At 44.6% G+C, this 17,994-nt stretch overlaps 1 protein-coding gene across 1 annotated transcript in view; it reads right to left on the bottom strand.

Moving 5' to 3' along the window:
• Window positions 1–1,738: 1,738 nt before the first annotated feature.
• The window catches only part of LOC144481341 (copine-4), a 308,388-nt gene continuing 292,132 nt past the window's right edge, over window positions 1,739–17,994 (bottom strand). Inside the window, exons 12-13 of the mRNA XM_078200739.1 lie at window positions 15,607–15,843; window positions 1,739–1,870 (exon numbers count right to left, since the gene is read on the bottom strand). Of these exons, the coding sequence (XP_078056865.1) occupies window positions 1,739–1,870; window positions 15,607–15,843 (369 nt within the window). The remainder of the gene's footprint in view (window positions 1,871–15,606; window positions 15,844–17,994) is intronic.

The following is a 17,994-nucleotide window of genomic DNA, read 5'->3' as shown; positions in this document are numbered from 1 at the left end:
TAACTTCCATAACTTTTATCTCAAAGTATTAACGATAACAAGGGTTTAGAAAATATAGAGTGGGAAGGATGAAAATAAATACAAGTTAATTAAAACTTGGGTCAAATAGACAGGCTTTGTACTTTTTTCAAGTGTAGATAAATAGCATTCCATTGCATTGTTGTGGGGCCATTAAGTAGCGAGTTCTTAATCATTAGTTGCCAACAGTAATAATCCTCTGGTCTAATAACAACTCTTAGATACATAGTTTTGTCAGTTATACAATGCGGGCAAAATAATAGCAAATCAACGTACACTTCTACACTGTAATAAGGGAACCAGTAAATATTGTCAAGTTCCTGGGAAAATCCCCCGTCCCCTCCCCCAGCAGGTTGGTTAAGTGACAACATTTTGTGGGAACTTCAGAAATGTGCGTTAATTTGCACTTTTCCCCATCACTGTGAAATGTTCCTTCATCACAGCTTCCCCGACTGCCAATTATCACATGCCACCTCCCACAAAAATGGGGAGAAGTTATCATTTAATTACGTTGCTTCTGCCAGCGAGTATTTCTTGCTTGGTATTGAGAAGCTGTGGTTTTCTTGAAGAAGTGGGTCAGGTTGTAAACATTGTGGGGGCGATTCTCCCAAAATAATTCTAAGTGTCGAATTCACGTAAAATACTGGAGTAAATCCCAGTGCTTTTTTCAGCGGGATTTTCAAAATGAATCTCCAACACTCTGTGCACTGCAGAGTGCACTGGCATGAAGCTCATTACAAATCAGTAGGCAGGGCCTATTCCCGCTGGAGAGGCCAGCAACATAACGCTGAGTGGGCCACTGCACATGCGCCGATTTGTCAGAGTGGAGATTGGCGTATGTGCAGTAGCCTCGCACTGCTGGCCTCCCGATCGCTGGCCAGCCCCATGACCCTGCATCGCTGGCTGTGCTAGAGCAGCGCAGAAGGCTGGGAGTATCCGCACCCCCCGCCTCCATGTGTACAATGTGTACCAAGATGGCCACCATTCTCCAGGCAGCTGAGAATGTGCGCTGTGGCCAGTGGTGACATATTGAATGTATTCAGATTTCTGAGACAAGCTTTAAACGTTTTACCTAAACTGTTGAAAAGTAAATCTCCAGGACATCAAAGTAACATCCCAATTTATATTGCTCAATAGCGAGATGACCTTGACATGCTCCTCACAGCAATAGAAGCACTGTACTTCCAGATCTCTTTTGAGCATCTCGGCCTCTGTCTGTACCTTTAGTTACATCCTTTGATAGGTCTTTACCCAACTCAATTTTGTTTACAAGATTGAACTGACACCGTGTAAACTGCTTTTGCTGAGAGCCCAGAGCCACACAAGAAAAGGACAAAAGTTGGAAAACAGTGTCATTTTATTGTAGACATGCAAAAGACAGTGCATGCATCTGAAAAATCCATCATTGGTAACAGATGGAGCCAATACTGCTCACTATCAACGTTCAATAAATGTTTCAAAATGCTTTGCAGTGTAAGAATATTAAGAAATTTAGTAAAATCCCAATAAATCTGTATAAAAAACAGATACTGATACGATTCAAGGCGACATGCTGTTATGCAAAGTAGTCCATCTTGTAAAAATCTGTCAACAGTACCACAGGTTAAGAGAATGCAGGCCTTGTGGCTACACATGCAGAATATTTTCTCTCATTCATTTTAAACGTCACTGAGACGCGCTATGCATCATAATTTGTACTAGGTAAACGCTCACTAAAGGATTACTGTGCAAGTGTTCGGGAAGACTCGTAGTCCGACAGACATTTTGGCGGGATTGCTTTTCCATTGTAATAGTCCACCACTTGGTTCGGGACCTCAGCGAGGACACTCTTTGCGAGGGCAGCAGGAGACGCCTGCAGAGAAAAGAAGCAGGTTAATGGCCCGTCCTGTTTAGGAATTAAAGGGGGATTGGTGCATTTTCCCAGCCGCCACAAGGCAGCTTTGGCTTCGCGTGTTTTTCCCGGAGATGGATTTCCAGTGGTGATAACAACCCACCCTTCACCAACGGGAAGACGATAAAGATGTTTAAGAAATCAGTTGATGTTCATTTTGCCAAAATTACAGACTCTTTACAGCACAGAAGGGGGCCACTCCGGAGTGAGGTGACTTCTTGCGAGCTGTGCCCAGCATACCATCTAATTCTATCTTTTACTCTCATTCTATGCTTCTAAAACTTCATTCTAACTCTTTTAAGCTCTCGAACACTGCTCTAATTCAATCTCTTACATTCAGTTGATCTTTCTCTACTCCCTAGCTATGACTGTAACATTACATTCTGCCCTCTCTCCTTTCCTTCTCTATGAATGGTATGCTTTGTCTGTATAGCGTGCAAGAAATAACGTTTATCCCAATACATGTGACAATAATAAATCAAATCAAATCATTCGGCCCCTTGTCTCTGCATCTATGAATGAGCAATACACCTAGTGCCATTCCTTCACCTTCTTCCTGCATGTTCTTCCTTTTCAGATGACAATCCAAATCTCCCTTGAATACCTCGACTGAACCTGTCTCCACCACACTCCCAGGCAGCACAATCCAAATCTTAAAATGCTCGCTGTGTGAAAATCTCCCTCCTCATCACGTCTCCATTGCTCCTGTTGCTAATCTGTGTGTGTGTGCCCTCATACTCTTCGCTGGAGTTTAGAAGAATGAGAGTTGATTCCACTGAAGTATACACAGCTCTTACAGGGCTCGACTGGATAGATGCCAGAAGGACATTTCCCCGGGTCTAGAACCAGGAGCCACAGACTCAGAAGAAGAAGTTGGCCATTTAGGATTGGGAAGAGGAGGAATTTCTTCACTCAGAAGGTGGTGAATCTTTGGAATTCCTCCAGAGCTCAGCCACTGAGGATATTCAAGACTGATCAATTTCTAGACATTAAAGATATCAAGGGATATGGGGACAGCGCGGGAAAATATTGCTGAGATAGAAGATCAGCCATGATCTAGTTGAGTGGGTGAGCAAGCTTGAGGGGCTGAATGGCCTACTCCTCTTATTTCCTATATTCCTTAAGGTACGCCTTTAGTCGCTCATTTCTAAGACAGCCTGTGGGAGATTGAGCCTGGAAGTCACCAGCACCAGTCCCCCCTACTCGTATAGTGATCAACAACTTCTCACCCCACCCCATCCCCTGATCCCACAAGAGAGAGCTGCTTATAGGCTGCTATCTTTAAACAACTGGCATGGTGGTACAGTGCTTAGCACTGCTGCCTCACAGAGCTAAGGACCCAGGTTCAATTCCAGCCTCGAGTCACTGTCTGTGTGAAGTTTGTATGTTCTCCCCGGGTCTGCGTGGGTTTCCTCTGGGTGCTCTGGTTTCCTGCCACATGCCAAAGGTATGCAGGTTAGGTTGATTGGCCATGCTAAATTGACCCTAGTTGGATTAGCAGGGTAGATATGTGGGGTTACGGGAATAGGGCTTGGGTGGGTTTGTGGTTGGTGCAGACTCAATGGGCCAAATGGCCTCCTTCTGTACTGTAGGGATTCTAGGAATCCTCTGCAGCAACTGAACTCAAAGCGGTTTTTCTGAGCTACAATTCTAGCTCCTCCCATATCTAGTATCACATGAACTGTACAACCCTCTATATCTAACTCAGCTTTCCATTACATTAATCAAGGAAACATCCCAAGGGTCCTCTTCTTTGGTAAACCAAAGCTGACGAAGCCTTCTGCTAAATAAACACTTACATGGCTAAAATACATAATTATCCTGCTTTCCAGCATCTGCTGTATTCCTTCCAGACGAACTGACTGTTCCTAACAAAACATTGAATCTTAAAGCAGTCCCCCCTTAATCATAACATATATTAACAACACAATATCATCACATGTGAAATTTCTGAAAACTCATTCATTTGCACTGAATACATTTGGGTTCATCAGTACAGAGAAGCCAATTACTTCAAGACCCAGGATTAATATTTGCTGCACACTTCTTTGTTCGTTTAATGTGAGGCTGAAATTAGAAAATCCAAAGTCTAGAGTTCCTCGAACAAATGTAAATGTCTTTGCCGCATTATCTAAACTGTGGGGTGGGGGGTGCAGGAAGCATCGTTTCATACGGCAAGTCTCCTTCCCACTTCTAGAATTTCTCTCTAATACAACAGCTGAAATCTTCTGCACTTTGAACAACTTCCAGCATCGGGACCAGTCCCACATCCCAATCCCGCTCGTTGCAGTAGTGCGTCCACTGGTGAAATAAGACAGGGTATGCACTCCAATTAGGAAGAGAGGGTAAAAAGTAAAGTAAAAGTAGTTATTTATTAGTCACAAGTAAAACTTACGTTAACACTGCAATGAAATTACTGTGATAATACCTTAATCACCACATTCCACGCCTGTTCGGGTCAATGCACCCTAACCAGCACGTCTTTCAGACTGTGGGAGGAAACCAGAGCACCTGAAGGAAACCCACGCAGACACGGGGAGAATGTGCAAACTCCATACAGACAGTGACCCAAACCAGGAATTGAACCTGGGTCCCTGGCACGGTGAGGCAGCAGTGCTAACCACTGGGCTAACCTGCACGGAGGAGGCAGGAATTTGACACATCCACGCTTATTTTGTTGGGGGCAATAAACTAATTAAACAAATGTGAATTGATTAAAGGCATTATAACCAATATTCATGCACTTGGAATGAAAGGCACCACTAGCTACATGTTTGCATTGGCAGTCATTGTTACCCGGCTGAATCATTACATCTTGGGGGCTCACAGCGGTAGGGTAAACGAATATCGCACTCAAGGACCTGAATTAGCAAAACACCCCAATGCAAGGCCGTGGTTGTTTATTGTAGAAGGAACAGATAGCGAGACAGAGATTAGGTGCAGCCTAATAGATAAGGGAGGTCCATAAGACATAGCAGCAGAATTAGGCCACTCGGCCCATCAAACCCGCTCTGCCATTCAATCATGGCTGATATTTTTTGCATCCCCATTCTCCTGCCTTTTCCCCATAACCCCTGATCCCTTTATTAATCAAGAACCTTTAACCTATCAAGGACAAGATAAGGAGACACCATGCCTCAAAAACTATGTAAGTTTAAGTTTATTTATTTTTGTCACAAGTAATGTTTACATTAACACTGCAATGAAGTTACTGTGAAAATCCCCTAGTCGCCACACTCTGGCGCCTGTTCGAGAAAGTGGAGTTAGGGCCAAGATGAGATCAGCCATGATCGCGTTAAATGGCGGAACACGCTTGAGGGGCTGAATTTCCGACTCCTACTCTTCACTCCTATGATTCTTAAGAGTTAAACTGTAATTTCGTTGGAGTTATAGAATCATAGAATCCTACAGTGCAGAAGGAGGCCATTCGGCCCATTGAGTCTGCACCAACCACAATCCCACCCAGGCCCTATTCCCATACCCCCATGCATTTACCCCAGCTCATCCCCCTGACAATTTAGCTTGGCCAATCCACCTAACCCACACATCTTTGGACTGTGGGAGGAAACTGGAGCACCCGGAAGAACCCCACACAGACATGGGGAGAATGTGCAAACTCCACATGGATCCCATTGAAACAAGCAAATGGCAATTGGGCATGTATCAAAGAGGATTAATTCGCAGGGATATGAGGAAGGAGCTGGTGTGTGGGTCTGGGCAGCTCTTTCAGTAATGGGCTGAACGGCCTCCTTTTGGGTTGCCAGGTTTCGTGATTAGTTCGATGGACTGCCGTTCAGAATCTGGGTCAAGCAAGTCCCAGATGATTAGGCTGGCAATGTGAAAATGCATTTATACAAATGGTAGCAACCAGCTACGTGCATTCGCAATGCATCATGATCGGACCACTCTGTCTGCGGCCAAGTCAAACGGTGTGCTCCACTATCCTCAGGGATTGAACAACCCTGTGTTGCCACCTGACTAACTTGCAACTGACTTTTCCCAAACAGACTTCAGCCACAGATTTTTAATCAGCGACACAGTGGCTGAATTTTCACTTAAACTCTGTGGAGCACAGACAAACTCTTATACTTAAATTGTGTTATGAATAAAGCTAGTTTTGCTAAAAAGATCTCTAATTTGTCAGTGGAATGACTCCTGGAATGAAGCATCCTTTCCTCACATTAATGCCAAAATAGAAAGTTGCTCGGGCCTAGATTGGCTTCATAATATACCCTGGAGTGTCTGATCTGGCACCTTAACACATGGATCAATTCACTGTGAAACCCCTTGTGAAATTAAAAGCGTCATTGACTGCTTGAGGTCGATACCGAGCACTAAAAACAGCGCTAATCTCAATCAGCAGAGACCTTAATACAAACTAATTCTCTGCAGCTCTTCAGAAGTGAACCAGATGTTTATGTCAACAGATTTTTTTTTCTCACTCACTGACACGTCTCCGCTGCAATAATAAGATTATTCACAGTGGCATGTTTCTTCCGAGTAGGAGAGATCTTCAGTAAATTTGGTGAATAATGTAACTGAGTGCAGTTCTTTATGCTGAATTCTCTCCCCCTTCTGAAATGATTCCCTCTCATTTGTACAACCGCTCAGAAAAATTGGCCTAGATTTTGCGCCCGCAATGACGGTGAAGCTGTCAGCGTTCGTCATCATCGCTCCTCGGAAACCGACTGCAATTTCTGGGATCTGTGCCTGCAAGGGTTAAACAGGGGTGGCATGATGGCACAGTGGTTAGCACCACTGCCTCACAGCGCCAGGGACCAGGGTTCGATTACGAACTTGGATCGTTGTCTGTGTGGAGTTTGCACGTTCTCCCCGTGTCTGTGTGGGTTTCCTCCGGGAGCTCCGGTTTCTTTCCACAGTCCGAAAGACGTGCTAGTTAGGTGCATTGGCCATGCTAAATTCTCCCTCAGTGTACCCGGACAGGCGCCGGAGTGTGGCGACTAGGGGATTTACACAGTAACTTCATTGCAGTGTTAATGTAAGCCTACTTGTGACACTGATAAATAAACTTTAAAAAAACAGAAGTAAGTACAGATTTACTTCTGTAAATCCAGAAGTTACAGTCAGTGATTCCATGTTTCTCCAGAGGTAGCGCTCTTCAAAATCCCTCAGCCTGCAATCAGATAGAAATCACTGAACTGATGAAAATGTCCTCTTCCTGCTATTGGATCTGCTGTGAGGTTTAAATGGATTTTTAATTGGTTACTAAGTTTGCAATACTGTAGAACGGCATCTCTGGTCTGGAAAAGCTTTTTGTTTAACTGGAAAAGGGAGATCCATGCCACAGAGATCACTAGATCTTTGTGGGTAGCTTTCTTCTGGCTGTGAAATTCTGGGCACTAAAAGCCAGCGCGAATAATTTCAACTGCTACATTTGAATTTTTCCTGGGATGTGAGCAAGGCCAGCATTTATTGCCCATCCCTAATTGCCCTTGAACTGAGTGGGTGGCTAGGCCATTTCAGAGGGCATTTAAGCGTCAGCCATATTGCTGTGGGTCTGGAGTCACGTGTAGGCCAGACCAGGTAAGGACAGCAGATTTCCTTCCTGAAAGGACATCAGTGAACCAGATGGGTTTTTTTTCACAATAATCTATGATCGTCGTCATGGTCACCATTATTGAACCAGTTGGATTTTTACAACAATCAATGCCAGTTTCAGGGTCACCACTACTGAGACTGGTTTTATAATTGAGATTTGTTAACTGCTACGGTGGAATTTGAACCTATTAGCCTGGGCCTCTGGATCACTAGTCCAGTGACATTATCGCTATGCCACTGTCTCCCCAATGTTCCTATGCAGAGTTCCCAGCACAAGCTTACATTTCTGTGAGGGAGAAACTCTCGTGTCCTCTGAGGAGGAATCAGAGAATCCCTGAATAAAAACAGCATAAAATGGCACGTCCCTACACCCCAACTGAGACTGCAGCTGAATGATGGAAACGGCTAAACTGATGCAATTCCATAACCATTGCCATATCCAATCACTACACTAGAAATAAGAAATAACCCAAGCTGCCATTATGCTGACTAACTCATAGAAACATAGAAACTAGAAGCAGGAGGAGGCCATTCGGCCCTTCAAGCCTCCTCTGCCATTCATTTTGATCGTGGCTGATCATCAAATTCAATATCCTGACCCCGCCTTCCCTCCCCATATCCCTCGGTCCCTTTAGCCCCAAGAGCTATATCTAATTTCTTCTTGAAGTCACATGATGTTTTGGCCTCAACTACTTTCTGTGGTAGTGAATTCCACACATTCACCACTCTCTGGATGAAGAAATTTCTCCTCACCTCAGTCCTAAAAGGTTTATCCCTTATCCTCAAACTATGACCCCTAATTCTGGACTCCCCCACCATCGGGGGATTCTTTCTGAATTTACCTTGTCTAACCCTGTTAGAATTTTACAAGTTTCTATGAGATCCCCTCTCACTCTTCCAAACTCCAGTGAATACAATCCTAACCAACTTAGTCTTTCCTCATATGACAGACCTGTAAATCAGCCTTGTAAACCTTCGCTGTACTCCCTCTATAGCAAGGACATCTTTCCTCAGATAAGGACACCAAAACTGTACACAATACTCCAGGTGTGGCCTCATCAACACCCTATACAATTGCAGTGTGTCAACTGTGTCAGTACTTGTAGAACTCAGTAACAAATCAAAGCAAAATAGATGAGATTTGGCAGTTCCAGGCTCTGCAGTTCAATGTGAACTTGTACTAAATTATTCCTGTGTAAGTTAAGAATCTATGGAGGTCACGACTGCAGGGACTTAGGGGTCACTCCTCACAAATTGCAAAGAAGGCATGTTGTTAGAACCAAATAGATGGAGAATAGAACTGGCACTGGATGCATTGTGGTCCTCACTTCAATTTGCACAAAAAAGGATTTAGAAAAATATGAAATAAGAATTAGAAACAAGAGTAGACCATTCGGCCCATCGAGCCTACACCCCCCATTCAGTCCAATCATGGCTGATCTTGGGTTTCAAATCCATTTTCCTGTCCACTCCCCATATCTCTTAATTCCCGACAGACCAAATATCTGTCGACCCCAGCCTTAAATCTATTCAACAATGCAGCACACACAACTCTATAGGCTAGAGAACTCCAAAGATTCACAACCCACTGAATGAAGAAACTTCTTCTCATCTCATTATGAAATGATTGGTCCTGTTTCCTGGGACTGTGCCCTTCATGTTCTCGATCTCCCAGTCTAGGAAACAGCCTCTCAGGGAGGGACTATCCAGCTCTGACACAGGCAGGCATCGTCATGGGCAGACCGGGAAAATCTGGAGAGCTGTTAGAAGTCAACTCCTCTGCAAATGTTTCCCTGCTGCCTGCGATGATGCCCGTCAGTGGGAAAGTGTGAAATTATTCACTTTGGAAAGGAGAATAAATAAGCAGAGTTTTACTAAAACGGAGAACAGCGGCAGCGTGCCGAGGTGCATTCGTCACAAAATAATTAACATGTAGGTGCGACATACAATCAAAAAGGCTGTTGGAATGCTATGCTTTATTGTGACTATAAAAGTAAGGATGTTATGCTTCAGTTATACAGGACATTGCTGAGGCCAAAGCTGGAATTTTACCGTCTCACCCACCCCAATTCCGAAACGGAATTACCACAGAACGGAATTCTCCGTTGGCCTCGGGCAGGATTTTATGAGCCTCGCTCCAGCGAGGTCGTAAGATCCCGCCTCATATCTCGAATACTGTGCGTGGTTTTGGTCTCCTTATTTAAGGAAGGATGTAAATGCGTTGGAGGGATTCAGAGGAGGTTTACTAGATTGATACCTGGAATGAGCGGGCTGTCTTATGAGGATAGGTTGGACAGACCGGGCTTGTTTCCACTGGAATTTAGAAGAGTGAGGGGTGACTTCATTGAGGTACATACACCGAAACCCTCCGTCCTTGTCCGTGGCTGGGATTCTGCGATGCTGCTGAAAGGGAACGCTGTTTTGGCTGGAACACCAAATTCTTCATTCTCACTCGCAGTGGGAAGGAGATCAGAAAATCCTGCCCACAAGATCCTGAACAGTCTTGGCAAGGTGGGCGTGGAAAGGATGTTTTTTCTTGTGGCTGAGTCCAGAACTAAGAGGGAATGTTTAAAGATTAAGGGTTGCCCTTTCAGGATAGAGACGAGGAGAATCTTTCTCTCTCTCGGAGGGTTGTGTGACTTTGGAACTCTCTGCTTCAGAAGGCGGTGGAGACGGGTTCATTGAATATTTTTAAAGTGGAGGGAAATAGATTCTTGTTAGGTAAGGGAATCAGGGGTTATTGGGAATATGGAATTAGAAACAGAAACAAATCAGCCATGATCTTACTGAATAGTAGAGCAGGTTTGAGTAGCCTATACTACTCCTATTTAATATGTCTGTATGTTCGGATGTTCATATGTAGGTTGCTAAGAAGATGAGTTAAGCCCTGAATTCGGAGCTATCAAAGCACACACCCTTTGAAATCACACTGAAAAAACAGCGACTGGCAAATCAAACGTTAAGAGCTCGGAACTGGACATCTTTTGAAATATTTACACAGCAGCTGAATGTGCCTCTGCTCAGATAGCTCAGCCTTGCTTTGTCCTGAATTAACTTATTCAAAGCTCTGTTTACTCCTCACCCCAAATGTCCTGCTATTTTACACTGTATAGAATAGGACTATTCAACAGAGGCATAGATGGAAGTTTGTCTCGTGTTAGATACATTTTTCTAACATAAGCAGTCACTTACTGACTGTGATAGCCTGAAAGGCTCTTTGAATATTCCGCAGGTATGGTATTTATTAATCAAAGTGGGAACGTTGCATTTATTAGTCATGCATACTCAAGGCCGCGATGTACAAGTCATTAAATATTTATTTATCACATTTGTGATTGTGGTGGACTTTGAAGTTTAATCTTTGGAGAGAGCAGATATGGAAATGTTTATGGCAGGAACCTGCAGAACTTCATCCAGTCGGCACTTCCGTTTGAATGTGAATAATGTGGGCTTTTTAAAGATATCAGCAAAATGTCTTTCCTCCAATTTTTCCCAGAAGTTTCTTTAAGACATCTCGTTAGAACTGGGAGCTCGCTGAAGGGAGGATCGGGAGAAAACAATGGCCAGACCAGGAAAGGACGATTTCCCCCACCTAAAGGGAACCAATTAATGAACCACAGTGGGTCAGATCTCAAACAACGATGAGACGGAGTACAGGAAAGAGGTAGAGAGTCTGGTGAACTGGTGCAACAACAATAATCTCTCTCCCAATGTCAACAAAACGAAAGAGATAGTCATCGACTTCAGGAAGCGTAGTGGAGGACATGCCCCTGTCTACATCAACAGGGATGAGGTGGAAATGGTCGAGAGCTTCAGGTTTCTACGTGTCCAGATCGCCAACAACCTGTTCTGGTCCCTCCATGCCAACGCTAGAGTTAAGAAAGCCCCACCAACGCCTCTACTTACTGAGGAGATGAAGGAAATTTGGCATGTCAGCTACAACTCTCACCAACTTTTACAGATGCACCATAGAAAGCATTCTTTCTGATTGTATTACAGCTTGGTATGGCTCCTGCTCTGTCCAAGACGGCAATAAACTACCAAGGGTCATGAATGAAACCCAGTCCATCACTCAAACCAACCTCCCATCCATTGACTCTGTCTACACTTCCCGCTGCTTCGGCAAAGCAGCCAGCATAATTAAGGACCCCACGCACCCCGGACATTCTCTCTTCTACCTTCTTCCATTGGGAAAAAGATACAAAAGTCTGAGGTCACGTACCAACCGACTCAAGAACAGCTTCTTCCCTGCTGCCATCAGACTTTTGAATGGACCTACCTCGCATTAAGTTGATCTTTCTCTACACCCTAGCTATGACTGTAACACTACATTCTGCACCCTCTTCTTTCCTTCTCTATGAACGGTATGCTTTATCTGTTTAGCGTGCAAGAAACAATACTTCTCACTGTATACTAAGACATGTGACAATAATAAATCAAATCAAATCAGATGGGTTCATATGACAATCAATGATAGTTGTCATGGTCACCATTACTGAGACTAGCTTTATACTCCAGATTTATTAATTGAACTTAACTTTGGTTAGCCTCTATAGCAGGATTTGAACCGTGTCCCAATACCAGCCCAATGACATTGCCACTATGCCATCATCTCTTCCTGTTGAATATAGACCGCTGCTTGAGATAAGCTTGACTCCTGGAGGTTCTACTGAGCGGTCAGTCACCAGGGCCAGAAATCTCCGGCCATTCATGCTGGCAGGATTCTCTGGTCCCACCGGCAGCGCACCCCCGTCCGCGGGTTTCCCAGTGGTGTGGGGTGGCTTCAATGAAAATTCCCATTGACAGTGACAGGACCAGAGAATCCCACCACAGGTGAAGCGTGCACTGCCTCGTGCCATTGAGAAGCACACAGCTGGGGAGCGGGAGGAGTCCACCCCACATCTTTGTTGTTGACATTGATGCCAGCAGGGAGGTTGCACCATTTCCCTTTTTCCTCAAAGCCTGCATCACTCAAAACTCTGACTGCTCAGCAGGGGCAGCACGGTGGCACAGTGGTTAGCACTGCTGCCTCGCAGCGCTAGGGACCAGGGTTCGATTCCAGCCTTGGGTGACTCTCTGTGTGGAATCTGCACATTCTCCCCATGTCTACATGGATTTCCTCCGGGTGCTCAAGTTTCCTCCCACAGTCCAAAAGACGTGCTGGTTAAGTGCATTAGCCATGCTAAATTCTCCCTCAGTGTACCCGAACAGGCGCCGGAGTGTGGCGACTAGGGGATTTTCACAGTAACTTCATTGCAGTATTAATATAAGCCTACTTGTGACACTAATAAATAAATGAAAATTCTGGCAGAGATTTTTCAGTCCCTTCCGTATCAATGCCCACTGCCAGCACTTGGCAATCTGCCTCAGTCCTGGCAGTGAGGCCTGGGCATGACTGGGAATTGGGCTGTTGAATTTTGATGGGTGAAGTGGCAATCTGGCACGGTCACACCTGTTTGAGGGAGGGGCAGGTCAAGATAGGCCAACTTCCGAGTTAAAGCAGTTCCAGATGGAAGTGTAATAAAGGAGTAAGAAAGAGAAAAAAAAGGAAGGGGAGAACGTGTGGACATGGACTAGTGTGTCCATATGGGGGAGAACAGCAGACAAATGGCATATAGCAAGGGTTCACAAACAGCAAAGAGATAACTGACTAGATAGTCTGTTTTACCAGGCTGATTCCAGGGGTGGCGGGACTGATGTATGAGGAGAGATTGGCTAGGTTAGGATTGTTTTCGCTGGAGTGCAGACGAATGCGGGGGGGACCTCATAGAGACTTATAAAATTCTAACAGGACTAGACAGGGTAGATGCAGGGAGGATGTTCCTGATGGTGGGGTGTCCAGAATCAGGGGCCACAGTCTGAGGATTCGGGGTAGACCATTTAGGACGGAGATGAGGTGACATTTCTTCACCCAAAGAGTGATGAGCCTGTGGAATTCATTACCACAGGAAGTAGTTGATGCCAAAACATTGAATGTATTCAAGAGGCGGTTGGATATAGCACTTGGGGCGAATGGGACCAAAGGTTATGGGGAGAAAGCAGGATTAGACTATTGAGTTGGACGGTCAGCCATGATCGTGATGAATGGCGGAGCAGGCTCGAAGGGCTGAATGGCCTCCTCCTTCTCCTATCTTCTATGTTTCTATTACTGGTTGAGTGTTATGGGATTTACAGTGGTGTTATGATCTAACATTTGATCTGAAAGGCAGAATGGAGTGTGCTTCGCTCCTCTTGGAATTCTGACTATAAAGCTCTTCTCTCATTATAATCTCCAGCTGATCAATGAGACAGATGTTTATCAATGTCATTACAGTTCTACATTTAATTGCCATCTGCAAGATTATATTTTGCTGACACTGTTGTTCCTGCACTCATTAAAACCTCGCGCCCGTGAGAACATGTCAACCTGCCTTCGCGTGGGCTCATACTGGAGTCTTGTAGAGAGATACTTCAACCAATAAGTTTGATTAACTCAACATCAAATCCCAGAACACTGACCATTAGATCACAGGCCATTAATCAACCAGTCCAGTCACAGAACTGTCTCAGTTGTATGCTTTGGGGATTCAATCTCCACATTATGGCATATAGCTTCCATGATAGTTCCTCTCCCACCTCACCAGAAACAATTAGAATTTATAACTTCATTAAAGCAAAAACAGGTTCCATTTTTCTATAAACTAAGTTTCCACAATCCACACCTGCCTCTCCCAGTGCCAGTCTTGAAGAATGGGAAGAATTCAGACACTTACCTAATTAGCATGTCACTTTATGTTAGAGTCTCCCTTGAGAACAATTTCAATACCTAACACCGAACAGTGCTGCTAAATTAGAAACTAATCTTTTGAAGTATCCAAATCACATTATAAGTACTCCACGTAAATCGGGTTTCAGCCTGAAATAATGAATTCATTTTGTAATGAAAAACACTTCTGCAAAGATTCCATCGACAGCACCTTACGAACTCACAAACTCAACCGTCAAGAGGGACAAGGGCAGCAGACACCACCACCTGAGAGTTCCCCTCCAAACCACTCACCATCCTGACTTGGAAATATATCGGCCATTCCTTCACCGTCGTTGGGTCAAAATCCTGGAAGTCCCTCCCTAACAGCACTGTGGGTGTACCTACACCACATGGACTGCAGCGGTTCAAGAAGGCGGCTCACCACCACCTTCTCCAGGGCAATTGGTGATGGGCAATGAATGTAGGCCTTGCCAGCAATGCCCACAAGTCATGAATTAATTTTTTTTAAATCTGCACCTTAATACATATCCAGTGGGAATGCAAAGCTATTTCCAGAATTCAGTGACAATATCTCCTGGCTCATTAATCACTCCAGTTGAGTCATGTTGCTTCCTGCTGCTCTCTCCCCCATAGTTGGAGGGTCAGATTGCTGCTCTCGCTATCTATCTGCCTCATTACAGGTTGCCACTCCCAGTTTACTCTGGATGTGGGCCATCAGCTCCTGCTCTCTCTTGGGCTTGTTAGTACACCTGCTCCCATTAAAGGGGTTTCCTCCCAGAATGTCAGAGTTGTGCCCTGACTGGGAGAGAGAAGACCAAAGAAAACCATATCCCTTAACTCCCTGAGAGACCAAAGATCTGTCTCTGCCAACCTTAAATATATTCAATGACTGAGCTTTCACAGCCGTCTGGGGCACAGAATTCCAAAGATTCACAACCCTCTGAGTGCAGTAATTTCACCTAATCTTGGCCTAAAAAGATTACCCCTTTATCCTAAAAGATATGGATGGCATGGTGGCACAGTCGTTAGCACTGCTGCCTCACAGCGCCACGGAGCTGGGTTCAATTCTGGTCTCTGTCACTGTCTGTGTGGAGTTTGCACATTCTCCCAGTGTCTGCGTGGGTTTCCTCCGGGTGCTCCGGTTTTCTCCCACGGTCCAAAGATGTGCTGGTTAGGTGGATTGGCCATGCTAAATTGACCCATAGTGTCAGGGGGATTAGCAGGGTAAATACATGGGGTTATGGGGATTGGGCCTGGGTGGGATTGTTGTCGGTGCAGACTCGATGGGCTGAATGGCCACCTTCTGCAATGTAGGGATTCAATTCTATATTTAAAGATAGAAAAGAAACCATTCTTTCCAGGGCCTGGATCAAACCGAGGCTCCACTTACATGCTTGAAGTTCCTGAATGGCACAAACTGAACGATGTCTCGTAGAACGGGTTCGCCCTTTGGGGAGCGGAGAATCCCGTCGTCCCCATCTAGCATCTGCATGTCACTGAAGTCAGCATTTCCAACCCCAACGATGATCACGGACATGGGAAGGTGGGAGGCATGGACAATGGCGTCCCTGGTGTCAGCCATATCAGTGATGACTCCATCTGTCAGGATCAGAAGGATGAAGTATTGCTGTCAAAGAAAAGAAGCACATTTAGAATCACAAAATGATGCAGAAGGCCATTCAGCCCATGGTATCTATGCTGGCTCTTTAGTAGAGCCATCCAATTAATCCCATTGCCGTGCACTCTCATAGAATCATAGGATAATAGAATCCCAACAGTGCAAAAGGAGGTCATTCAGCCCATCGAGTCTGCACTGACTCTCTAACTGAGCATCCCACATTCCCTATCTCCATAACTCCACATATTTACCCCATAATCCCCCTAACCTACACATCTTGGGATACTAAGGGGCAACTTAGCTCCTCTCCTCAATATCTTGTTCAAAAAAAACTCACTTCATGTATGTATCCAATTCGCTGTTTTAAACTATGGAATCCAGATCATAATGGTTTATTCAGTGAAGAGAATTGAGATTCTCGATGCTGTATTCTGTATGGTATATTAGTGAGGAAAATTCCCTCTGCGTTTTACATATACCAAAAGCACACCAAGTTGTTTGTAAAGAACGTAAAGATTTTTTTTCTACACTTGGTGCCCAGAGGAGACATTTCCCTTCAATTTATAAGCAATCCAACCAACATTCTCAGTTCCTATCCATTCTAATCCCATTTTCCAGCACTTGGTCTGTAGCCTTGTACGCTATGGCATCTCAAATGCTCATCTAAATGCTTCTTAAATGTCGTGAGGGTCTCTGCCTCCACCACCCTTTCAGGCAGTGAATTCCAGATTCCTATCAGCCTCTGGGTGAAAAAGATTTTCCACAAATTCCCCCCTAAATCTCCTGCCCCTGGCCTTAAATCTGTGCCCCCTGGTTATTGACCCCTCTACTCAGGGGAACAGATTCCTTCCCATCTACCATATCAATATTCCTCATTGTTTTGTACACCTCGATCAAGTCCCTCTTGACCTCACATCATAGCAGTCCATCTTGTTGCACCCGCACTGAGGCAAGTACATCCTTCCTCAGGCGCGGGGACAAAATTAAACACCGTACTTCAGGTGTGGCCTCATCAAAGACCTATAACATTGTAGCAAGAATTCCTACACTCATTGCAGTAAGGGCTCACACATACCATTTGCCTTCCTCACCAAAGCCCCATACAGCTTGCTCCTGTACTCAAGTCTTCTTGCAATGAAGGTCAACATACCATTTGCCTTCCTAATTGCTTGCTGTACCTCCATCCTTGCTTTCGGTGACTGGTGTACAAGGAAACCCAGGTCCTTTTTGTACATCAACATTTCTCAATCTATCACCATTTGAATAATACTCTGCCATTCTTTCTCTGTCTGAAGTGCTGACTTCACATTTATCTACATTGTACTGCATCTGCCTCTCACTCAACTCATCTAAATCACCTTGCAGCCTCTTAACATCCTCCACAACACTAAATTTTATGAAGTTAGCAAACTTGGAAATATTACATTTGCCAATTTGTATGTTTTATCCCCGAGAGACCCACTCAATGCGCACACATCCCCACTCTGCAGCCTTGAGGGGAAATATGATTGAGGCTTTTAATTGACATGGGCATTTGCTTCAATGTAACTGGATGAATTACTTTGACAATAACAATAACTTACATTTGACGTAACAACCTATTTAAAGGCCCAATAAGGCAAAATATGATAACGACGCCCTCTCCTCCACCCCTCCCCAAGATATCTCAGGAGACATTCAGGCAGCTAACTGAAATTCTGTTTTTAAGGAGCTTCGTAAAAGAGGAGTCTTAGATTCGTAGAGGTTTACAGCATGGAAACAGGCCCTTCGGCCCAACTTGTCCATGTTGCCCTTTTTTTTTTTAAGACACTAAATTGCCCACATTTGGCCCATATCCCTCTATACTCATCTTTATCCATGTCATTGCCTAAATGCTTTTTAAAAGACAAAATTGTACCCGCTTCTACTACTGCCTCAGGCAGCTTGTTCCAGACACTCACCACCCTCGGAATGAAACAATTGCCCCTCTGAATCCTTTTGTATCTCTCCCCTCTCACCATAAACCTATGCCCTCTAGTTTAGACTCCCCTACCTTTGGAAAAATATGTTGACTATCTACCTTATCTATGCTCCTCATAATTTTATAGACCTCTATAAGATGTGTCCAAAGATGTGCGGGTTAGGTTGATTGGCCAGGTTAAAAATTGTCCCTTAGTGTCC

This window comes from Mustelus asterias, chromosome 2 (assembly GCF_964213995.1).
Source record: "Mustelus asterias chromosome 2, sMusAst1.hap1.1, whole genome shotgun sequence".
NCBI lineage: Eukaryota > Metazoa > Chordata > Chondrichthyes > Carcharhiniformes > Triakidae > Mustelus > Mustelus asterias.
This window is presented reverse-complemented; position numbering and strand designations above follow the sequence as displayed.